General features: G+C 38.5%; 1 protein-coding gene across 4 annotated transcripts in view; it reads left to right on the forward strand.

The window, feature by feature from the left end:
* The window catches only part of ANK3 (ankyrin 3), a 686366-nt gene that overhangs the window by 634531 nt on the left and 26118 nt on the right, over positions 1 to 25717 (forward strand). For 3 of the 4 annotated variants that reach the window (XM_068547493.1, XM_068547494.1, XM_068547495.1), the window contains 6 exons: positions 10033 to 10107; positions 13580 to 13711; positions 14623 to 14766; positions 17455 to 17763; positions 18043 to 18133; positions 20599 to 20977. In XM_068547493.1, coding sequence (XP_068403594.1) covers positions 10033 to 10107; positions 13580 to 13711; positions 14623 to 14766; positions 17455 to 17763; positions 18043 to 18133; positions 20599 to 20977 — 1130 coding nt within the window. Of the gene's footprint in view, positions 1 to 1600; positions 9404 to 10032; positions 10108 to 13579; positions 13712 to 14622; positions 14767 to 17454; positions 17764 to 18042; positions 18134 to 20598; positions 20978 to 25717 lie in introns of all 4 variants that reach the window. The other variant, XM_068547492.1, reaches the window with a different exon arrangement.

Genomic DNA, 25717 nt, shown 5'->3' on the forward strand with positions numbered 1-25717 from the left:
CTGGTACTAAATCCATCCTTCCTGGTGGTAGGTCTGCCTCATGGTTGCGCCAGTTTTCGGGGTATCCATGAGTCCCATGAATATTCTGGGAAGGCACCAGAATTGGTCTCTTTGCTATCGATAAAATATATACACAGATATATACTGTATCCTACTGTAGAGAGTTAAATACGGGGTGTTAAAAATATGACTGCTTTTAAGATTTCCCCCATGATACCTTTTGAGAATTAGAAGTAAATGGATTATGAAAAATATTTGAGATAAACTACGTGCTTTTATCCGTAACGAAGACAACACCAGACATGGATATATTCAGTTGCAGGTGGATTTTTCATATGCAGTATTAAATATTTTCCTAAAAAATCTCAGAAGGGGACTTCCCTGGCGGTCCTGTGGTTAAAAGACTCCACACTTCCACTTCAGGGGGCACAAGTTTGATCCCTGGTCAGGGAACTAAGATCCCACAAGTTGCGAGAGGCGGCCAAAAAAAAATCTCAAAAGGTACCAAGACTTCACATCTCATGGAAAAAGTGTACTCTTCTTTCTAAATACTCTTGTGAAAGTATTTTTAAAGTTTACACATTGTGCGTAATATGGCATAAAAATTGTATTACTTCTTTGGCTCGTTTGCCATGATATATCGCGCATGAGAAAATGTTTTCAGTTGCTTTGCTTGCTTATGGTAACCATGAACCATATTTCTGGTTTTTTTCCCCCTTTGTGTGTGCGTACACATGCATTCTAAAATCATTTCATATTACGTTTCTTTTTTCCTCACCAAAAGGAATATACTGCATGGAAAAGATAAATGCAAACATTCCTTTTCTTTGTTTTTTTTCTTTTAAAATTCTGACTCAGAAAATTTCTTGCTCTTATTGGCTTTTTACGGGTGTGAAGCATAACCGAATTGTGCATGGAAGATACAAATTTAAAATCCAGTGGCTTCACAGTTTGCACATCAGTTGCCTGTCACTTAAAAGTTATTTTGGATTCTGCATGAAATAGGCTTGAGTGGTTTTCTAAAATAAGAGTTTTAGACATTTAATGTATAGCTACGCACATTGATATGGTTCTAAGTAGGTGCAATCTGTATCACCAAGAGGTCCAAGGAGATGGAACATTAGAAATTACTAAAATGAGAGTTATATGGTTGCACGAAACAAACATGTACCTACCTATACGGGCAAAACAGAACGGCTACTGATATTTCAAAACCAGCACATAAGAAAGTCAATACGAAGTAAGGGAATAGTTTCTCCATTGTGGTTATTTTTCTCATCATTGTTTCCTTGTGGTTTTTTTTTTTTTTTTTTCATTGTTGGCCTATTTGGTTGCAACGTGCTTTTTCTGTCTTTTCATTTCACACTGCTCTGTGTTTTACTTAGTTTTATTTTTAACTTTGGATTACTTGTGTCTGTAGCAATTTTTTTTTCCTCTTAATTGTTCCTTTTGCCTCTTCCATTCTAAATCATGCAAACAATTGTACTTGCTTTTGTAATATTTCAAAGTTTACTGACCAATTTTTTTCTCTGGTCTCTCTGTTTCTCAACCATTTTTGTTGATTTTTGTGTTTGATTTCATTTTACAATTTAAGAAACAGTTGAACGGAGTGCAGGACCAACGAGATCCCTCCCCACCACTTACTCATACAAGCCATTCTTTTCTGCAAGAGCATACCAGTCCTGCACAGCAGCTCCGATGACAGTGCCCGGGCCGGCCACGTCAGGCTTCACTTCCTTATCAAGTTCCTCCTCTAATACGCCATCAGCTTCTCCATTAAAATCAATATGGTCTGTTTCGACTCCTTCTCCAATCAAATCCACGTTAGGCGCATCAACTACATCTTCGGTTAAATCCATTAGTGACGTGGCATCTCCAATTAGATCCTTTCGGACAATTTCTTCACCAATAAAAACAGTGGTGTCACAGTCTCCGTACAGTATCCAGGTTTCCTCTGGTACCCTGGTTAGAGCTCCCACAGTCACAGAGGCCTCGCCTTTAAAGGGGCTGGCATCCAATTCTACGTTTTCCTCTCGAACCTCCCCGGTGACTACAGCAGGATCTCTTTTGGAGAGGTCGTCCATTACCATGACACCCCCTGCTTCCCCCAAATCAAACATTAATATGTATTCCTCGAGTCTGCCATTTAAGTCAATTATCACATCCACAGCACCGCTAATATCTTCACCTTTAATGTCAGTGGTGTCTCCAGCTAAATCAACAGCTGATGTCATTTCATCAGCTAAAGTTACAATGGCCTCTTCTCTCTCATCACCCGTGAAACAGATGCCTGGACATGCAGAGGTAGCATTAGTCAACGGATCTATTTCCCCTCTGAAATATCCATCATCTTCAACTTTAATTAATGGATGCAAAGCCACTGCCACATTACAGGAAAAAATTGCTACAGCTACAAACTCTGTGAGCTCTGTGGTTAATGGAGCCACTGACACAGTTGAGAAAGTGTTCCCTACCACCGCAGCAATGCCATTTTCCCCACTCAGGTCATATGTTTCTCCAGCACCATCAGCTTTTCAGTCTCTAAGAACTCCTTCTGCAAGTGCACTCTATACATCCCTCGGGTCGTCAATAGCTGCAACTACCTCATCTGTAACTTCATCAATAACAGTGCCAGTATACTCTGTAGTCAATGTTTTGCCAGAACCAGCATTAAAGAAACTTCCAGACTCTAATTCACTTACAAAATCAGCAGCAGCCTTGCTGTCGCCCATTAAAACACTGACTACGGAGACACGTCCTCAGCCCCATTTCAATCGAACTTCATCTCCAGTTAAGTCATCTTTGTTCCTTGCACCATCTGCCCTTAAGCTGTCTACGCCATCTTCTCTATCTTCCAGTCAGGAGATACTAAAAGACGTGGCTGAAATGAAGGAGGACCTAATGCGGATGACTGCAATACTCCAAACAGATGTGCCTGAGGAGAAGCCATTCCAACCTGAACTCCCCAAAGAAGGGAGAATCGATGATGAAGAACCTTTCAAAATTGTCGAGAAAGTGAAGGAAGACTTAGTGAAAGTTAGTGAAATCCTTAAAAAGGATGTCTGTGTGGATAATAAGGGACCACCCAAATCACCAAAGAGTGACAAAGGACATTCTCCCGAAGACGACTGGATAGAATTCAGTTCAGAAGAAATCAGAGAGGCAAGACAACAGGCTACTGCGAGCCATTCTCCATCTCCGCCAGAGAGAGTGCAAGTCAAGGCAAAGGCTGCCTCCGAAAAGGATTATAACTTGACCCAAGTTATTGATTACCTAACAAATGATATTGGGAGTAGTTCACTGACAAACTTAAAGTACAAGTTTGAGGATGCCAAGAAGGATGGTGAAGAGAGACAGAAACGAATTTTAAAACCAGCAATTGCCCTGCAGGAACACAAACTCAAAATGCCTCCAGCCTCCATGAGGTCTTCCACCTCCGAGAAAGAGTTATGTAAGATGGCCGATTCCTTTTTTGGAACAGATACTATTTTAGAGTCTCCAGATGACTTTTCTCAACATGACCAAGATAAAAGTCCCTTGTCTGACAGTGGCTTTGAAACAAGAAGTGAGAAAACACCTTCAGCCCCACAAAGCGCTGAAAGCACTGGTCCCAAACCACTTTTTCATGAAGCCCCCATCCCTCCGGTCATTACAGAAACGAGAACTGAAGTGGTTCATGTTATCAGGAGCTATGAGCCCTCAGCTGGAGAGGTGCCCCCGTCCCAACCAGAGGAGCCCACGTCGCCCAAACCATCACCTACTTTCATGGAACTGGAACCAAAGCCCACCACTTCTAGTATTAAAGAAAAAGTCAAAGCGTTTCAAATGAAAACCAGTAGCGAAGAAGACGACCACGGTCACGTTCTGGGCAAAGGCATGCGTCTTAAAGAAGAGACTCACATAACCACAACCACCAGAATGGTTTATCATTCTCCACCAGGCAGTGAAGGCACCTCTGAGAGAATTGAAGAAACCATGTCAGTCCACGACATCATGAAGGCCTTTCAGTCCGGGCGAGACCCTTCCAAAGAGCTGGCAGGTCTGTTTGAACATAAGTCGGCAGTGTCCCCAGACGTTCACAAGTCTGCTGCTGAAACCTCAGCCCAGCACGCAGAGAAGGACAACCAAATGAAACCCAAACTGGAGCGTATAATAGAAGTCCACATCGAAAAAGGTAACCAAGCTGAGCCCACTGAAGTCATTATTAGAGAAACCAAAAAGCATCCAGAAAAGGAAATGTATGTATATCAGAAAGACTTATCCCGGGGAGATATTAACCTAAAAGATTTTCTGCCAGAAAAACACGATGCTTTTCCTTGTTCAGAGGAACAGGGTCAGCAAGAAGAAGAAGAACTCACTGCTGAAGAGTCGTTGCCTTCTTATCTGGAGTCTTCCAGAGTAAACACTCCCGTGTCCCAAGAAGAAGATAGTCGCCCTAGTTCTGCTCAACTCATATCTGATGACTCTTATAAAACACTGAAGCTTTTGAGTCAACACTCAATAGAATACCATGACGATGAGTTGTCAGAACTAAGAGGGGAATCTTACAGGTTTGCTGAGAAAATGCTTCTGTCAGAAAAGCTAGATGTGTCTCATTCTGATACCGAGGAATCAGTTACAGACCATGCAGGACCCCCTAGCTCAGAGTTACAGGGGTCTGATAAGCGGGCCAGAGAAAAAGTAGTCACTGCCCCCAAAAAAGAAATTCTCTCCAAAATCTATAAAGATGTGTCTGAAAATGGTGTAGGTAAAGTGTCTAAGGATGAGCATTTTGATAAAGTGACAGTGTTGCACTATTCTGGCGATGTTAGTAGTCCAAAACATGCCATGTGGATGCGCTTTACTGAGGACAGATTAGACAGAGGTAGAGAGAAGTTGATATACGAAGATAGGGTGGACAGGACCGTGAAGGAAGCTGAAGAAAAACTGACTGAAGTGTCACAGTTTTTTCGTGACAAAACCGAAAAGCTCAATGATGAACTGCAGTCCCCAGAGAAAAAGCCACACCCTAGGAATGGCAAAGAATACTCATCTCAAAGCTCTCCCAGTAGCAGCCCTGAGAAAGCACTGCTGACAGAACTGCTGGCAAACAGTGACGAGTGGGTCAAGGCGAGGCAGCGTGGCTGTGACAGACAAGGCTTCCCCAGAGCCGACGAGAAGGACGCAGTTAGTCTGCCCGGCAGCCCGGAGGTGGTTCCTTCCCAACAGACTGAGGATGGCAAGTCCACAGAGGAAGCCAAAGGAAGTCGTTCACAGAGCAAAGAATCTGAAGGGCCCCAGTCTGGGTTTCAGCTCAAACAATCTAAACTCAGTTCCATTAGATTAAAATTTGAACAAGGCGCGCAGGCCAAAAGTAAGGACGTTTCTCAAGAAGACAGAAAGCCAGAGGGCCAATCCAGAATCCCAGTTAAAAAAATCCAGGAGAGCAAGCTACCTGTCTACCAAGTGTTCGCTAGAGAGAAACAGCAGAAGGCCACAGACCCTTTGGATGAAAGTGTCCCTGTGCAAAAAGATCTTACGGTATTCAAAGCTAAAGATGATCATGCCCAGAGCAATGAAATGGTTGTAAATGATTCTGGCTCTGACGATGTGAAAAAACAGAGAACTGAAACGTCAAGTAAAGCGACGCCTGACTATTTTTCTGAGCAACAGGCTAAAGACTTGGCATGTCACGTAACCGCAGAATTCTCAACCAAGGGACCGTGGGACAAAAAGATCTTTAGAACGTGGGAAAGTTCTGGAGCCACGAACAATAAGTCGCAGAAAGAGAAACTTTCACATGTACTTGTTCATGATGTAAGAGAGAATCACGTTGGTCACCCTGAGAGTAAAACTGTTGATCAGAGGGATGAATTTTTGTCTGTGACTGAGAGAGAACACAAATTGTTAACAAATGGCTCTCTCTCAGAACTTAAGGAAATGACTGTAAAATCTCCCTCCAAAAAAGTCTTATATAGGGAATACGTTGTTAAAGACGGGGAACATCCAGGTGGATCTCTTGACCAACCTTCCAGGAGAAGTGAGAGCTTGGCAGTGTCGCACTCCCCAGTCAGGGCCGCGGAGGAAAGGAGGACGCCATCTTCTGACATTCCCGATGGTGTTTGCAAGCAGTCGACATTTCCAAAACGTGAACTATCACAAAAGTTATCCCAATCAAGTATGAGTACAGAGGCAGTTGAGACACAGCACTTCAATTCTATAGAAGATGAAAAAGTTACCTATTCAGAAATCAGCAAAGTTTCCAAACATCAGAGTTACGTAGGCTTATGCCCGCCTCTCGATGAAACCGAGCTCTCCCCGACCAAGTCTCCTGATTCTCTAGAGATTAGCCCAGGAAAGGAATCGCCCTCTAGTGATGTATTCGACCACAGTCCCATTGATGGATTGGAAAAAGTTGCACCACTGGCCCAGACGGAGGGAGGGAAAGAGATAAAAACTTTACCTGTTTATGTCAGTTTTGTACAGGTGGGGAAGCAGTACGAAAAGGAGATACAACAAGGAGGTGTAAAAAAAATCATAAGTCAGGAATGTAAGACGGTACAAGAGACCCGAGGGACCTTTTATACAACTAGACAGCAAAAGCAACCCCCTTCTCCCCAGGCTAGTCCAGAAGATGATACTCTAGAGCAGGTGTCCTTTCTAGACAGCTCTGGGAAAAGCCCTTTAACCCCAGAGACGCCCAGTTCAGAGGAAGTGAGTTATGAATTTACATCTAAGACACCAGACTCGCTTATAGCTTATATACCGGGCAAACCCAGCCCGATTCCCGAGGTTTCGGAGGAATCTGAGGAGGAGGAGCAGGCCAGGTCAGCCTCCTTCAAGCAGACTGCGGTGGAGGAGACGGCAGCCGTCGAGCACCAAACGCCTAACAATGTGAGCAAAGACTCTAACCAAAGACTCAGAACTAACAGGGTTGCCTACATTGAGTTTCCCCCTCCTCCACCGCTGGATGCAGACCAGATGGAGTCCGATAAGAAACATCCTTATCTCCCTGAAAGAGAGGTTGACATGATTGAAGTCAGTCTGCAAGACGAGCATGACAAGTACCGGCTGGCGGAGCCGGTCATCAGGGTGCAGCCACCTTCCCCAGTTCCTCCCGGGGCGGACGTTAGTGACTCCAGCGACGACGAGTCCCTCTATCAACCAGCCCCGGTCAAAAGATACACCTTCAAGTTAAAGGAGGTCGACGACGAACAGAAAGAAGTGACAAAATCCAAAGCCTCCACTGAAAAGGCTGCCACCCAGAAAGAATCAGAAATGAATGGATCTGGAAAAGATACTGAATTTGGCCTTGGCCTTGATTCACCTCAGAATGAAATTGCCCAGAATGGGAACAATGACCAGTCCATCACAGAGTGTTCCATTGCCACCACGGCAGAGTTTTCTCACGACACAGATGCCACAGAGATCGACTCTCTGGACGGCTACGACCTGCAAGACGAAGATGACGGCTTGACGGAGAGTGATTCTAAATTCCCAAGTCAAACCCTGGAGCTGAAGAAAGATGTCTGGAACACGGAGGGCATTCTGAAGCCAGCTGACCGCTCCTTTAGCCAAAGCAAGTTGGAAGTTATCGAGGAGGAGGAGGGAAGGGTGGGGCCAGATGAAGAGAAGCCATCTTCTAAAAGCTCTTCATCTGAAAAGACTCCCGCTAAGACTGATCAGAAGTCGGGGGCCCAGTTTTTCACACTAGAAGGCAGACATCCTGACAGATCAGTGTTTCCTGATACTTATTTCAGTTACAAAGTAGATGAAGAATTTGCCACTCCTTTTAAGACAGTAGCTACCAAAGGTCTAGATTTTGACCCCTGGTCTAATAACCGAGGGGACGATGACGTTTATGACAGTAAATCACGGGAAGATGAAACTAAGCCATTTGGTCTGGCTGTGGAAGACCGCTCTCCAGCAACCACCCCTGATACAACGCCAGCCCGAACGCCAACTGACGAAAGTACCCCTACTAGTGAGCCTAACCCCTTCCCATTTCATGAAGGAAAAATGTTTGAGATGACTCGCAGTGGTGCAATTGACATGAGCAAGAGGGATTTTGTTGAAGAGAGGCTCCAATTTTTCCAGATTGGTGAGCATACTTCTGAAGGGAAGTCAGGGGACCCGGGGGAAGGGGATAAAAGTACAGTCACTGCCATACCACAGCCACAGGCAGGGGACACCACTGTAGAAACCAATCTAGAGGGAAATGTAGCGGCACCTACAGTGGAACCTAACCCCAGCATCCCGACCAGCGGAGAGTGTCAGGAAAGCACATCCAGTAGTGGCTCCCAGGAGAAAGCAGCAGCGGCCACTAACACCTCTAAACTTGACCCCAAGCTGCGCACGCCTATAAAAATGGGAATTTCTGCGTCCACCATGACCTTGAAGAAAGAAGGCCCTGGAGAAGTGACAGATAAGATAGAAGCTGTGATGACCAGTGGTCAGGGATTAGAGAATGAACCTGTAACAGTGATTTCAAATACAGCCGATAGCCACATGGGCGTTAGGCCCCAAGAAAAACATGATTTTCAAAAAGATAACTTTAATAACAACAACAATTTGGATTCTTCCACTATACAGACAGATAACATTACAAGTCATGTAGTTCTGACAGAACATTCTGCACCCACTTGTACCACAGAGAAAGCTAATCCAGTGAAAAGCTCATCAGGAAAAAAGACAGGGGTACTGCAAGGACATTGTGTGAGAGATAAACAGAAAGTTCTTGGAGAGCAGCAAAAGACAAAGGAATCGATAGGGATTAGGCGAAAATCCAAACTTCCCATAAAGGCCACTTCACCAAAAGATCTCTTCCCACCAGATCATATGCCAAACATTCATGTGAGTAAAATGAAGCAGGTTAGTCAATCTGAGAAAATCAAAACCCTTACTGCTTCTTCACGTGTAGATGTAAAGTCCAGAATTCCAGTGAAGAATACACACAGGGACAACACAGGTTCAGTTAGAAAACCGTGTGCTACACAAAGGCAGGGGCAGCCAGAGAAAGGCAAGGCCAAGCAGCTTCCATCCAAGTTGCCAGTAAAGGTAAGATCCACCTGTGTCACCACCGTCACCACCACCACCACCACCACCACCACCACCACTACCACAGTTAAAGTTAGGAAAAGTCAGCTTAAGGAAGTATGTAAACACTCCATTGAATATTTTAAGGGAATTAGTGGTGAGACCTTAAAGCTTGTGGACCGCCTCTCTGAAGAAGACAAAAAGATGCAGTCCGAGTTGTCCGATGAGGAAGACAGTACCTCAAGAAACACGTCGTTGTCCGAGACTTCCCGGGGTGGCCAGCCTTCGGTTACAACGAAGTCTGCTAGAGATAAGAAAACAGAGGCAGCACCTTTAAAATCAAAGAGTGAAAAGGCCGGCAGTGAGAAATGGAGCAGTAGGAGGACTGGTGAGAATGAAGGCAGTCAGGTCTCTCGAGCACTCTTTGCTCACATCCTGGAGAACGAGCATAGTTTGTAAACACTTTCCAACTCGTAGACCCTAGTGCATGAACTGTTGTGATTGCCTGTGGAGTGACTTAACCGTAGTTTCTCATTCTGTCATTGTCATCTGTATGTGCTGTCTATATACTCTTCTTTCTTCCTTTTAACCCAGCGACACTGTAGACAGCTAGGGAAGCATGCTGAAGATATCGGTGTCATTCAAGATGAGCAACTTTTTTTTTTTTTCAGTGTGCTAATGGATATGATTCTGGCAAAGTAAAAAGCACAGATGTTGAAATGCCATCGTGGTGTTTTCACCAACACGATACTTCTGTAACTATCGTAAAGTAGCTAGCTTGTCAGCATGTTGAATTCCATTACATTGAGCATCCGTGTGGTCTGACATTTGGCCTGATGCAGGTGAAAATCAAGTGAGTCATGTGAAAAGACAAGTGTTCATGTAGGTGATTAGGACACATTTCAGTGTACAGTGTTAGCAGTAGTCTCTCTGTAAAATCTGAATACTGCTAAAAGCAATTTTCCAGTATTGTGTCTTTCTTGATGATTATTTTAATTAAGAAATTGTAAATCGTAGGTCCACAGAGTCCATGTGAACGGACAGATATCAGGATGGCAATAGTAGCCGATCACCTGGGACTTAGTTGGACAGGTAAGTGTGTATACACCTGAACGAAACAAATAGTTTCTTAATTTGTCTTTTTCACAAGCAGTTTATTATTAAAAAAAAAAAAAAGCAATGAGTAAAAAACATTTTTATCACTCGTAATTCTATCTACCCAGAGTTAATTATAGATAATACCTCGTATACTGTGTTTTTCAAAGCTTTTCTATGCATATACCCTAAAGAATAGAAATTTAAATCTTATTTTACCTTAAATTTAAGCACTTTCTTCACAATGCCATTTCTGGTAATATGGGCTAACCTTTTACCTAATAGCAAATTTATTTTGTGGCATATAGGAAAACGTAGCTAAGGCCTATGGTTTTTAAATAATCCAAAAATTTTAACTATGGTTTATGCCCTTAGATCAGCTCTCTTAGGCAATAGTTCAACTAATCCATGCCTAGGTTTCACAAATCTTAATCATTCATGAGTCATTGTCACAATTTTTATGATATACACATATTATTTGCATGCCTATTGACCTGATACTTTTAAGTGGACTCACTTTTCTGCTCAAAGATTTATGTAAAAGGAAATCTTATGTCGCTTTGATAATGGAAAACAAGGATCATGTTCAATAACTATATAAACAAGAAAACAAAGGATGACAGTTAAGCTTAAATTTTGAATTAAAATAAAAAAAATAGGATACAGGTGAATGAATCTATTCAATTTACAAAAATAGTGGAGCTCTGTGAAATGAATGAAACTTTGTATAATCAGTGTGTAGAAGAGGAATTTTTGGCTTGATTTCACTTCATTAAAGATGAAGGTAAGGCTCTGTGTCAACTGGACAATACTGCTGTGTAGTTTTGATGTTAACTGGACCCCCAAATCCTACTTCACATGAATCAGAGAAATTTTAAGTTTTATAGGTTGAGTGTATTCTTTTTTAACGCACAGCCAAAAAACAACAGTTAAATATAAATAAATGTTAATTATTGTCCTATTTAAATTCATCTTGCATACTATCAGCGACATACATTCTCTACTCAGGGAAACAATTATCTAGGCTATCAAAATGGAGAACATGAAACTAGATCATGGCACAAAAGGTCATTTCCATTTACTTCCTTCGCTCGCATGCCCTGAATCCCAGGCCTTCCCCCCCCCCCCCCCACCGCCCCCGACTCCACATATTAAGGCCTCCTCTCTCCTTCCGCCCAGCCCTGCCCTCAGGCACACTGCTACTGACCTGGCCTAGTGGAGCTCTGAAGAGACCGGGGGTCTGAATAATCCTTTGCAGACTGTTGAGAGTTAACAGTAATTCATTATGTTTAAATATTTTCAAACATAAAATTAATAATAGTATTATATTTTAACAGTGGACACTGTAATCTGAAAATATCCTGGAGCTAATGTTGATTTTGTGGTATTATTTACCCATAACTATTAGATTATTTTCTTTAAGTAAAACCAGTCCTTAGTTTGTCAGAGTAAACTCTTGGAGAATATGTGACATAAGCATAGCGAGACAAAGTCATAAAACTGTAAAATTCTTAGTGACAATTTGTCTTTGCTCTTCACTGAGTCTCCAGACAAAGGATATGGTTTGGTCATGAGGGCAGTAAGGATTATTGCCCTTAAAACACAAAGAGGGGGCTTCCCTGGTGGCGCAGTGGTTGAGAATCTGCCTGCTAATGCAGGGGACACAGGTTCGAGCCCTGGTCTGGGAAGATCCCACATGCCGCGGAGCAACTAGGCCCGTGAGCCACAACTACTGAGCCTGCGCGTCTGGAGCCTGTGCTCCGCAACAAGAGGCCACGATAGTGAGAGGCCCGTGCACCGCGATGAAGAGTGGCCCCCGCTTGCCGCAACTAGAGAAAGTCCTGGTACAGAAACGAAGACCCAACACAGCCAAAAATAAATAAATAAAAATAAATTTTTAAAAAAAACAAAAAACACAAAGAGATAAGGCACTTAAAAAAAATTAACTTTTCTAATTCAAATTATTATATGCTCGATAAAGATTATTAGGAAAATTAGCATTTAGAAGAATAAAATTTAAATCCATCCCTCAGAACCACTGTTAACAAGCAACTTAATGTACTTTGGTTTTTTTTTTTTTTAACAAAAAGCTTTTAAAATGTTATATACACAATGTAATTTTCTGCTTTTTTATTTACTTTCTGATCTTGGTTTTAATGGACAAATAACATCCAATAGCCATACTTTACAATGGTGTTTTGCTGTTGGTCACAATGCACTAGTGAGTCATGAAATCAATTCATGCTTTGTTTTTGTTTTTAAAAGGAAAAGAAAATGTCTGTCTATCACATATATTAAGGTTGTTTTGCTCCATGAAGACGTGGTTTCATTTATATAAGCACCATGATATACAACGTATTTCTAACTGTGGCCTGTGATCAGTTTGCCAGCCACTGCATTACATTAATTAACTCCTCTCCTTTTGTTCAACACATGCTTTGTTTTCAATTTTTCAGTAGTACAAGCCTACAGTGAGCATTCATGTATGTAAATAATTGTGTACAACCCTGTGTACTGTCACCATAGATTTCTAGGAGTGAAATCAGTTGGCCAAAGGATACAGACTTTTTTGAGCCTCTGAATATATTTTGCCAAACTGCTGGAAATGGTTCTTAAGCAGGATAGAATCGTCCAATTCCTTTTCCATGGATTTTTTTTTCCCGTTTCTTACTTTTTATAATCATTTAAGGTAATAAACACCTGACACATCTTTTTTAAATGTATAAAAAATAATACAGTGAAAAATAAGTCTCCTTCCCATTTTTTTTTTTTTTTTTCCTTCCCATCTTTGACTCCCAAGTTTAACTCTCCCAAGGCAACTACTCATATCATATGTATCCTTCCAAAGACACACTCTGCATTTACAAGATTGAGTGTATGGTTATATACACTTAGCTGGACAGAAAGCTTATCTCCCTTTTATTTTTCACACAAGTGACAGCATATCATAGACAATGATCTGGCTTGGAGTCATCATTTAACCTCCCAAGTGGCACTGATGAAACTTGAAGGCATATAGAATAGAGTATTATGTGAGTAAAAGATCTACTTCATGAAGGTTGCCGAGAGAAAACCCTACGGCTCCTCTTGTGGCATGTTCATGAATTGTATATCCCTACCTATCTTGTATAAAGTTTGCTCAAATTGCAGACAATAATTTGGCTGAGTTAAAAGAATCTAGCAACATCCTTTTTGAACAGAGCAAGAATCTTTATAAAATAATCTCCAAAGGGAATCTGATTATAACCAAGGAATTATCTTAGGAGAGATAAGTCACAGCCTGTGTATTATCAGTATTTTCCTGTGAAATCAAGTATATAAAGATTAATGCCCAAGGGCTGTACTTGGGTTTTACTATAAAATCCTTTCCTTTTTTTTTTGGGGGGGGGGCAGTTGAGCATTACTTTTATGAAATATATGTGATAAAAGTACAATATGAAACCTTAGTAACTCCTTTTCTTTTCTACAGAACTGGCAAGGGAACTGAATTTTTCAGTGGATGAAATCAATCAAATACGTGTGGAAAATCCAAATTCTTTAATTTCTCAAAGCTTCATGTTATTAAAAAAATGGGTTACCAGAGACGGAAAAAATGCTACAAGTATGCTGAAATTATATTACTTTAACTTGCAAAATTGCATATGTCTAATATTTCAGATAAGCCTACTGTTAATAAAATCACAGTGATCATAAAGTAATGGCAAGTCTTTTGAAGTTATACTTGTTTAATTTTGTGCTAATATTCTAAACTTCTGTCTTTAGGAAGCTTTTTAGGAAGCAAGTAGTAGGGGTTTTTTTGCATTTTGTCTATATTTGCATTTTTTGCATTTCTCTCTGTGACCATCAAAAATGAAAACATAATTCTAGCTGTTCAATCATGGGGCGGTAGTGGGAAACAATGTGAAGTTACTGCTATGGCCAGAAATGGATGTGCAGGGAGGTAAGAGAGAAAAGGATAGGATCAAATCATTTTATCCAGCCTGCTCTGTGATGGCAGAGAACTCTCCAGTGTTCTTGGGTTTTGTGTGGTTTAGGTGGCAGTAGGGAAGTGGTGCTATACTGTGACAAATGCCAACCCATAACGATGTGGAATCGGTTACTGGGGGTTTGCCTGGGTCAGCCTGACCTTAGTAAGTCATTAATGCTAAGCATCAACTATAAGGGTGACCTATTTTGACACTCTAACAGGAGAGGAATGTGTTTATTAGATCCCCTTATAACTAACAGAAGTCTAGCTGTCTTGAGGCCTATCTGCTCTGCGCCTTACAGAGATGGAACGAATGTTGCTGTCATCACACACAGCTTCACATAATGATTCTTAAGACCCTAACATATCTTCCCTGGAGCAGCGAGCTTTCTGAGCCCTCTGGATAGTGAATATTGCAGAGGTGCAGTGAGGAGGGACTAAGACGCTAGGAGGGTCAAGAGAGCCATGCCTTTGTGTGGATATTGTGATGACTTAGAAGAAAATAATTTAATTGGGTTTTCAACCTTTTTTTCCTCCTCTTTCAGCTGATGCCTTAACTGCGGTCTTGACAAAAATTAATCGAATAGATATAGTGACTCTGCTAGAAGGACCAATATTTGATTATGGAAATATTTCAGGCACCAGAAGTTTTGCAGATGAGAACAATGTCTTCCATGACCCTGTGGATGGTAACTGAATTTACTGTTCATATTTACTTAATCATTTGATAAAATTTGAAAGTGCAGTAGGACAAGGCAGTCACGTAAAACCAATTAAATTATGATTTGCTTGACTTAATTTCTCATTTTCACGGCATATTCTCTGCCAGAGTCTGCAAACAAACACTCTGATAGAACAAACTTGATAAATGTCTCTGTTTTATAAAATACAAATAATGAAGTATAAAGGCATAAGTTAACTGAAAGAGTTGGTATCTCAAATATTTTATATGACCAAATGGAAGAAAATTTAATATCTAGAGATATTAAATTATCTATGTTGCTTTTGTCATTTTTATATTAACCTAAAAAACTAGGGAACTCTTTTATTCCTATTTAGGTAAAACCAAATTGTGGGCTATTATACAAATTGTTAAGTAAAATGGTTAATTACTGTTTTGAGAACAAGTATTTAAGCACGTACTGAGAGAGACGAATGCGTCACTCAAACAGGTGTTTTAGTTATTTAGCATTATTTTAACTTCATATGCTGCCATTTTTTGTTTGGAAAAACACTACTTGACCCATCGTATATAAAAGGTAGCATAATTTCTAATTCAATGAGCATAGATGTCGCTAATAACATAATAATTCCTCTTTTACATTAGCTTAATTTATATGATAATATTGTCATTTTTCCTTCATTATGTAAATTGGGGCTTCTTTCAACAAAGTATTAAGAAAAGTATGACAAATATCTTACTATGTTTTTCAAGATGTTCATCTTCCTTCATAAATGGAAATTTATTCGTGTAATGAATTTTGAGTAAAAAAATGTTGATACTATGGAGGCAAGAAGAGGAGCTAGGGATATTTTTCTACTATTTCGATTTTTTTAAAATATGGTGATTTTTTTTCCATTTTTAAACAGCAAAGTTAGACCACCAATAATCAATAACTTATAATTCTGCATATGTGACAAAACATCTCAAATTCTTAGAAAGTTTCTGCTTACTAAAGTCAACAGAAAATTTAAAGTCAACAGAAAATTTAAATTTAAATTTAAATTTGTTATCCCCATAACATAAACATGTGGGTAATAATGTCAAAAGTGGTTTCTTTTTAAGCTTATAAATACCACAGAACCTGGAAAAAAGCTCTCTTCAAGGCCTTGTCTTATATGTGAGACCATATATTGATGACCAAACTCTCTGTGCACAAGATAAAGATAGACCAGTGTTATATCAAATTTTGGGTTTTTGCCAAGTTTATAGAATATTTTAATATTCTTTACTGGGAAGCTTTTTTAAGAAAAGTACTTTTAACAAACAAGATCATCAGAAAGCAAGGGAAGTATTCAATGGAATTGAAAGTTTCATTTAACATTTTAAAATCAGAGTTATCATTAAATAAATCCACAAGGGCTTTTTGTTGCTACCTCTTAATATTTTATATTCCCTGTTTTTAAAATTCTTAGGGAAATTTATGTTTATGAAGTAAATTTTACTTGTGCAGATTATAAACCTCATGTAGTCTTAGACAAATTTTCAACATTCTGGTTTATGGGTGACCATAACAGAAAAATGTTCACTTACCTATAGTAACTTGAATTTACAACCAAAGCTAAGTTGGTATTTATCTTGGACTGATGGAAAAATGAGGCTTTAGTTTTGTAGACCAATAAGTCAGAAAGTGTGCCTGGTTGCCTTTTTGTTCCGGTCTCTCCTCTTCGTTGAACTTTTGTGAAACTTCCTTTCCTCACCATGACCAGAACCATTGTTGACTTTTCTCTCTGCTGAAGGAGAAAAATAACTCCCTTAGTCCACGCAGCAAAGTTTAAAACAAGGGAATTTCTCCCTCCTTCCCCTTTGCGTAGGCTGGTTAGTAGACCTCTGTGTTTCATAGCATTGTCATGAATATTCAGAGGGCTCTCTGTAAATGGTTTTCCTCCTGTCTCCGTTGTGTATCATTTCTTTTTTCTCTTTATTTGATTCGTGCTTCTGAGTGGACCCCTACCACCAAGTTCACCAAGACTTCCATACGTACACAACCCTTTCATCTCTGTCACATTATGACACCTGAAGAGTTTACATGGAGTCTTTTCTACTTTATCTGCTTTTTAAATCCTTTTCCTAACATCTTTTTAGATTTTTTTCCCAGTGCTACTGGTCTAAAATCTAATGGTCATTTCTTTCCAAAGATTAAATTCATTTTTCTTTGCTGTAAATTTCATGTGAAGTAAGTTAAGAATTAAGAGTTGGGTAGCATCACTCTTATGTACAGTTCTTAAAATAAGTTATAAGTAATTAATTATAAAAATTGGTTTCTTGTGGCTTGCTGTATTCAGTCCACCACAATGTGGATTTTGCATGCCAAAAGTAGAAAGATATTAATTTGGCCATGCAATAAATGTATCTTACGTAATGACAGCTAACTTTATATTGGATTAAACTTGTGTATTTAAGTTACTGTATTAAAATTACCAAAATCGATAAACAATTTATATCTTAATTAACTAGTATTCTACTTTATTGTAGTTTGCACTAGTCTTTTTTTTCATTGTATTACATTTACTTGAACTACACCAATAAATTTATCAACATTATTCTGTAATTCATCACACATTTTCATACCTAATATAATTTAAGTCATTCCATGTGTTTTTGTTTGATGTGCTCTAATTCATTCCAGTCAGTCCAAATGTACTGTCTTCCATAGGTTATCCTTCCCTTCAAGTGGAACTGGAAACTCCCACAGGGTTGCACTACACACCACCCACCCCTTTCCAGCAAGATGATTATTTTAGTGATCTCTCTAGCATAGAATCTCCCCTTAGAACCCCCAGTAGACTGAGTGATGGGGTAGTGCCTTCCCAGGGGAACGTAGAGCATTCAGCAGATGGACCTCCAGTCGTAACTGCAGAAGACACGTCCTTGGAAGAGAGCAGACTTGAAGACTCAATGCCTTTGACAGAAATACCTGAAGCAGTGGATGTACATGAGAGCCAGTTGGAGAATGTATGTCTGAGTGAGTATCCTCAATACCTTGGAAGGATGGCTGGGGTCCCAAAAGATGTTAAACCAGCAGAGCCATTGGAACAGACTAGAAAAGTAGGAGTGAGCTCTGAGCAGCAAGAGAAAGGAAAATCTGGTCCTGATGAGGAGATGACGGAAGAAAAACTCAAATCTCTATTTGAGGATATTCAACTTGAAGAAGGAGTAGAGTCTGAGGAGATGACAGAAGAAAAAGTACAGGCTATTCTTAAACGTGTTCAGCAAGCAGAACTGGAAATGTCTTCAATTACAGGTTGGCAGAATGAGACATCAAGTGGAAACCTAGAGTCCCCTGCTCAAGCTCGAAGAATAACTGGTGGGTTACTAGATCGTCTGGATGACAGGTATGGCTCTGGGTCAGAAAAGGAAAGTGAAATGCAGGTTACATGTTAATAGTTTGTTTTCTTTCTTTATTTTTTGGCTGCACCATGCAGCTTGTGGGATCTTAGTTCCCTGGCCAGGGATCGAACCTGGGCCCTTGGCAGTGAAAGCATGGAGTCCTAATCGCTGGACCGCCAGGGAATTCCAGTAGTTTGTTTTAAATATATGCTTTTTAGCAATTACTGTTTTTCTAAATGACCATTCCAATTTCAGGATAATACATGCTTTAAAGGTCGGTTCATTCTGCTAATCTGGAGAGGGAAAGTTACATTGAACTCAAATATAATTCTTAAAACTACTGATAATTAGCTGAAATAAAATGCAAAAAGTTATACACATGCTAAAGATTAATACATTTTCTTTACTTTAGAAGGCTACTCTTTTCTACTTTATTACCTGTTGTATTATTCTTTTCACATAGCCAGAAATTAATGCTCATTTAAAATAATGTAATAAATAGAATTCTAAGTCTTTTAGAAATATAAGCATTTCTATTGTTTCCTGACTTCAAACATAAATGTGCTTATTATACAAAATTTTAAAATACAGATTTAAAAAATCAATACAATGCCATCATCTAGCAATAACCACCACTAAAATTTTGGTGAATTTCTTTTACATAGGTATTTTTAAATGTCTTGTCACAGAAAAATGCAGAGAAGCAAAAAAGTCATCTATCCTTATCATACTAAGAAAAACAACTAACACTTTATATATCCTTCCTTTTTTCTACATGAATATTTTATATAATTTGCAATCTGGCATATGTAATTCTTTACCCCCAAATAATATGGGCATGATAGAAATTTGTTTATAACCAAAATAATTCCCTAGTCATGAATCTGGTTCTTTTTACAGTGATCTTCCTCTAGAAGGGTAAGAGCTAGTGTCCTTCAGACACTGGTTCAAACCCCACCACCATTAGGTTTGCACTTTTCGACTTTAGATTAATTTCTAAGCTCTAAGAACGCCACTGTAATTGGCTTTAAAAATAAGAATACTACTACTTTCCTCATACAGGTTTATAGATTGAAAAAGAAAGCCTGTAGCATGCCTACCCAATGACTGGTACAAATAGTCTCTCAGTGATAGTTGGCATTATTTTATTTATGCACACATAAAATATATTTTACTTCAGTGGTAACTAGTGATAAACCTCAGTTCTTTTCATACAACTTATTTTATAACCATGTTTAATATTTTCATATTGCTGATAAGCTTCTTGCTCAATGAAAATTCCCAAAGAGGGAGGGACAACATTTGCAAAGAGGAGTTCACAAAACTCCTTTTGAAGAATGGGAGCATCAATGAATTCTATGTTCAGCCTACAGAATAGAGTATGGAGACAAGAAATAGTACTAATTTTGATGTCTAGGTTCAGATATAATCACATAATTTATAGTTGCATAACAGGAAATTAGATATAGCTAGGAGTTATAGTTATCGTACAGGGTCTTCACAGTATGCTGGGACTGTTTGTCCTTAAACATCCAGAATAGGATGTGCTATTAATATTTTTTGATAAAGGTGTTTAATCAGAATTTGGTTTATAAGAATACGCACATACATATACACAATATATATATTGTACATAGAAAACATTGCACTAGTTTTATTGCCTTCGGAATTCTACAGGTAATAAGCAAAGGTGCTAATAAAAACAATATACAAACTATAAAATAAAGTAAAAGTCTATATTGAAACTAGTAAAAATTAGAAACCAATTTAAAAGAAAGTAATGGAAGAGAAAGATTTTTAAGAGTCAAAAGGAAAACAGTCCTCACAGGTAGTAGAAGCAGCAGGTGAGCACCCACACCCTTATCACCAGAGAGAGTCAGCAGAGGTCAGGGGTGGAGAAAGATGAGAACCCAAGTAAGGTGCTCACGGTTCTTCCACGGTTGGAAAAGCATGACGGTAGGATTCACGATTGGAAACACATACAAAGACTGGAACGTAGGGTTCCTGAGGATGCCAGAGCTCTCATCACAGGAATTCATTTTGTTCTCTGTCAGTTTTTTCACTGGCAATAGAAAAGCATTTTGAGATCTCCTCCTCTTTTAGATTGGTGGGTCTGGAACTCTGGGTATGTCCGTGAACCTCTCAGGATTACTTTTTAAAAGATACAGAATCCAAGGAGCTGTATAAGTACAATTAAACAAAACAAAACAAACACAGTGACAGCATAGCCAGCCAGCTAGTTTGGGAGCTGGAGTGCAGAGGATGCTTGGAGCCTGTGTATCATCTCCTCACCCCATACCCACACCCATAACAGGCCCTCACAGTTTGAAATCTGATGACCAGATTTTGCATGCTTTTCTACTGTATGTCTTTAAAAGTAGTTAAAAACACAGCTGTTGAAAATTTAGAGCTTCTGAAGCCCATTTGCAGCCATATGTTACCATTCTAAATTTCCACATCTCTATTGCAGCCCTGACCAGTGTAGAGATTCCATTGCCTCGTATCTCAAAGGGGAACCTGGAAAATTTGAAGCAAATGGAAGCCATGCAGAAGTCACTCCAGAAGCAAAGACAAAATCTTACTTTTCAGAATCCCAAAATGATATAGGGAAACAGAGTGCAAAGGAAACTCTGAAGCCAAAAATACAAGGTTCTGGTCATGTTGATGAACCAGCATCATCACTAGCGGCATATCAGAAAGCTCTAGAAGAAACCAGCAAGTTTGTCATAGAAGAGCCTAAACCCTGTGTGCCTGTCAGTATGAAAAAGATGAGTAGGACTGCTCCTGCAGATGGCAAGCCAAGGCTTAACCTCCATGAAGAAGAAGGATCCAATGGGTCTGAGCAAAAGGTACGTCATCTAGTTTTCCACTGTGCCGTCATTTAAGCTGAAAGTACTGACGCTTCAATTCTTTTGATAATCTTGTAGCACTGGGCCCAGTGTTCGTTACTACTTCCTAATTATCAATGTGTGGTTGAAAATTGTAATACTAATAATGGGGGTAAAGAAAGTAATGAGTAAGATATATGCTATTTGTCATCCCTTCTTTCATTGGGTAGAAAGAAGGAATAAACATCTTCTTAGCCATTTTTCAGGAGGGAAAAGAATACAGGGATGTTAAGTAAGTAGCTTAAGGTCCAGTTTTAATTTTGTCTGGGATTTAGGTTTCCTCACTCCCAACCTAGTCTTCTTTCTTGAGGATGGAGGATAATTATCCTGACCCTTTCTGGTTCTTTTGCACAATTTAAAGAGTCGCTAGCATTGCCCCACCTAAGAGTTCTATCCTATAAGGTCTGTTGCCTGAAAGGGTGTTTTAAAAATTGAAGAAACACAGTTCCCAAGCCTAAAATGAGGTGGGTATACTACTGTTGGTTGACGGCATTTAGAAATGCAACATTAAAAGTATCATTTTAATTATTTTTATATCTAAGTTAGATAATTATCTTAATATTTGTTTTTAATAATTTAAAAAACCTTACTGTCACATAATTATTTGCTTGCTTTTTGTACTTATATGTTTTTGTGCTACCATCTAATAGATTTCATTATTCTTTGAGGGTAAACATTTTTAGATATTAAAAAATTTTTAATTGAAATTATGATTCATAGATGGATATAAGAAAATTAAGATCAGTTCTGTTTGCTATATTTCTGACTGCTTTTTGCTCTCTCAATTTTTGTGTCTTTTCATGAACTATGCAGTAGAAATAGACTGAGAGTTATACATCTTTGGAATAGTAGTACTTGAAGTTTTCCCTAAAACATCTAGTTTACTTAAGATCTTCTACAGTGTTTTGGGTAGAAAAAAAAAGAAACAAATCTTTTGTAAAATAATGAGCCCATGATTAATTTGAGGTTTAGAAAAATTTAGTAAACTCCTAATCACTCAGGAGCTAATTATCAGCTTATTAACTAATCATATTCTTTCCTTTTCCCTCCTGCAGGCTATTTTTTTGATCACTTTACTGCTTGTTAGGAGGGAAAGTGAGAGGAAATAAAATTCTCAGGACTTTCTTTCATTTCCTTCCTGACAAGTGTTGTTTTGAGTATTGCTTTCTGCCTTTTAGTTAACTCTTAGCATGTTTAAGCAATATGACTTTGGATGGAATGTTCCCTTTTAAAATGAGCCTGCAAAATGTAGGAGTAGTAACATAGTGATGTTTTAACTATGAAAATGTATTGTGCAAAAACCTATTAAAAATCGATAGGGAAGTTCTGAAATATGTAAGTAAGCATTTCGACGGTATACATGTGCCTACATATTGCCCATTGGGGAACCATGGAGAAGGCATAAAGAGGATTTGAAAAAGAAAGTCTTAACCCCGAATGGAAATGCAGCTGAATTCATCAGTAATGGAAAATACTTACTGTTAGAAAATGGTTTCGAGATTTCTTATAAATGAGTTTGTGCCTTTAGCATTGGTCACTGGTCCTACTCCAATGCATAAAGGCTTCAGGAGCATAGCAATTCATAGTGAAGTTAAAGCTTCTGGAACATAAGAGTCTGACCTCACAAGAAATTCGAAGATGTCCAGGATGTATTTTTTGTGGCTAGACCATAGTACAATAGTAATCAACTAGGTCGTCGGGTGTATGATCTCAGAAAACAGCCCCCTTTTTGTCCCCTGAAAAATCAGGTCAAAAGTCCGGGTGCGGCTCTTAAACGGATGACTGCCTGCTGTTACAAGGTAAAAATCCTGCTGCTTTCCACCTCTTTACATGCAGCAACCCATGGCAAGGAGTACTGAGAAAATTCCATTTGGTCTCCTAGTTACCCTCTGTGCCACTGCATAGAGAATTCTCTAAAAGGAATTCTGATCAAGATTCTACTACCATCTTCTCTCTGCCCTTCACCTTAAGACTGGCAGAGACTCCATGGAGAAAATGGAAACAAACATTAGCCAAATGGCCACTTTTTCTTTATGTGAGGGGCTGGTCTCAGATGATTCTTGATAGGATTATAATTGACATCTAGGTTTGCTGTTAGTGTTTGCATTAACATATGTTCTTCTGCTTTTAAATGTTTCAAGTGAAAAACCTTTCCCCAGTCTAAGATTCTGGGTATGGATAATTCAGATTGAATTTTCTCTTCTGCCTCATCTAATCTATTAATTGCTAAATGCTGATTAGTAATTCTTTTGCAATATGAATTCGTCTTACGTTTTTCTGCTTTTCTGAGCCATCGTAGGGCCTCCTTTCACAATATTGAGGTCATTCTAAGTGTCCTGAATTTATGGTCCTTTTCTAAAAAGATTTTAAAGTAATGGGGAATTTAGTAGCCAGTATCTTTGCAAGGAGTAAGAAACTTGAAAACTATCTCCTTTTGATACCATATTATTCAGTAGGGTATTTTGTTCAGATGAAATTTCCTACAAAGTTGAGGTTAATATTACTATAACATTTAAAAATATTTGGTAAGTTTACCTTTGGTGAAAAATGGCCTACTTTATTTGACTAACATTTCATTAATAATTTTTGCTAACACTTATACCTCCTGTAACAATTTTACTTATTATTTTCCTATTTTTACCAATTCTGCCATTGATTTTTCCAATGGATATTAACTACAATTTCTATCTCTGGGACTGTCAGATTTGGGGTAACTAGTACACTTAGAAAATAAAATACTAGAATTGTTTTCAGAACTCCACCACTAAAATTTAGAAATAAAATTATTCAGTGTATACTCTTGACCATGATATTTAAGTAGAAGCTGAAGATAATTTTCCCTTTGACTTATGAACTGTTTATCACTTGGTAGTTTTTCCTTATTCCTATCCTTATTGCCTAAAAAGTAATATTTTGTGTAATTACTGTATTCTTATCTGTACTATATTCTTGTCTGTGCAATGTTGTTTCTATTCTAATTTCATATTAGTTCTTTAAAATAAGACCTCAGGCTTTCAAATATTTTTACATTCCTTCATTCATTTGAATAAACTCCTACTGAGTTCCAATTATGTATTAGATATGAATTATGCTGATAAAAATCTCCTGGCAAATTATGCTGATATAAATTGTATACTTTTCGTAAAGTTCAAAATAGCTTTTGATAAAGTTGTCAAATCTGACCAAAATATCATAAAAATCAGAAATACTATGCCTCTTTCTGTAGATCAAGTGAAAGATGGCCTTTAACTGTAAGGTTATACATTCATGTCAAATGTATAATATTTATTTTTAAACTAGCTTTAAATCTATATTATTTCCCCAAACTAATAATTAGTAGCATGTATGTAGTTTCTGATGCCAAAGTCTCCATCATTGTTATTTTTAATAATTTACAATTTTATTATCTTGATCTTTACCTGCGTATATATACATATGCATTTACATATGCAGTGCATTTATATATACACATAAGTATATATATGCATATACATATGCAGGTAAAGATCAAGGTAATTAAATATATATATTATTTATGTATACTTTATATATATTTATATACACATATATACATACACATACAGAGTAATCTCATTTAGAATTCTGCTCAAAACTTTCTTCCACTTAAATTTTTTTTAAGATTTCCGCAAATATACATCATGATTTTACTTAAGTGCGGGGAACCAGCAAGTAAAAAATTCTTTCTTGATTTCCCGTCTCAGAATGTCTTTTATTTTAAATGTGATGGTAAAATTCTACTAAAAATGCATTTACTCAGGACTTGAAAGGCAGTGACAGTGATTCAAGCTCAGAGGAAGAACGGAGAGTCACTACCCGAGTTATTCGCCGGCGTTTGATTATAAAGGTATCCCGAAGCCGGATCAGTATGGGGCAGTGCTGTATTATTAGAACTTTTCTTGTGGTTTGGAAAATTCAGCATGCTTGGTAACTAAGTGGCTCTGTATGTTTCTTTGCATATTTGAAAACTTATAAAAACAACCACCGAAAGGAAAGACTCACGTTGCATGGTAGTGAGTATTCTGTCTAGGCTTGTGTTTGACATGTGGCAGTTGTAATTTTATCCGAGAATTCTTGGCATTTGTATACTGCTTTCCTTGGAAAAGTGTTCTATGTGTGAACAAAGATTCTACCTTGGTGAGAGAATAGTTCATATCAAATGAAATTGTTCAACTGAAACCCCAGAGGCTGTAATGAAGTATAAGGTAAGATAAAGACAAAAGAGAATGAAAGAATTAAAAGGCTCCCTTCTCAGTCTTAACAGTTTTTAAGTGAAAACAAGTTCTTCATTATCAATCAATGACTAAGGATTCAGTGTTATAGCCTGGCATGGATGTATATGACATAATGCAAACCAAGCAAAAACTTCTGAAATAGGTTTTTAACTTGACTGACATACAAAAAATCAGGCTGTTTTTTTTTTTAAGGCTGTATTTTTAAGTAGAGGAAGCAACTCTTACTGGAAGTGAAAAATGTAATTCTACCCTGTTACAGCACAGTTGAATACTATGAATAAATCTTGATTTCCCCCACGAAGGCCTTTTGAAGCACCGACCTTATGTATGGGAGGTCCTACAGACTGCTTCTCGCTGTCTGCTGCTTGTCTTCATTACTCTGCCTTTAGAGAGATCTTTCTTGATGTTAGAATAATTGAGTGCAGAGAACTAAGAAGCCATTTTCAAT

The sequence above is a fragment of the Eschrichtius robustus genome, chromosome 7 (genome assembly GCF_028021215.1).
Source record: "Eschrichtius robustus isolate mEscRob2 chromosome 7, mEscRob2.pri, whole genome shotgun sequence".
Classification (NCBI taxonomy): Eukaryota; Metazoa; Chordata; class Mammalia; order Artiodactyla; family Eschrichtiidae; genus Eschrichtius; species Eschrichtius robustus.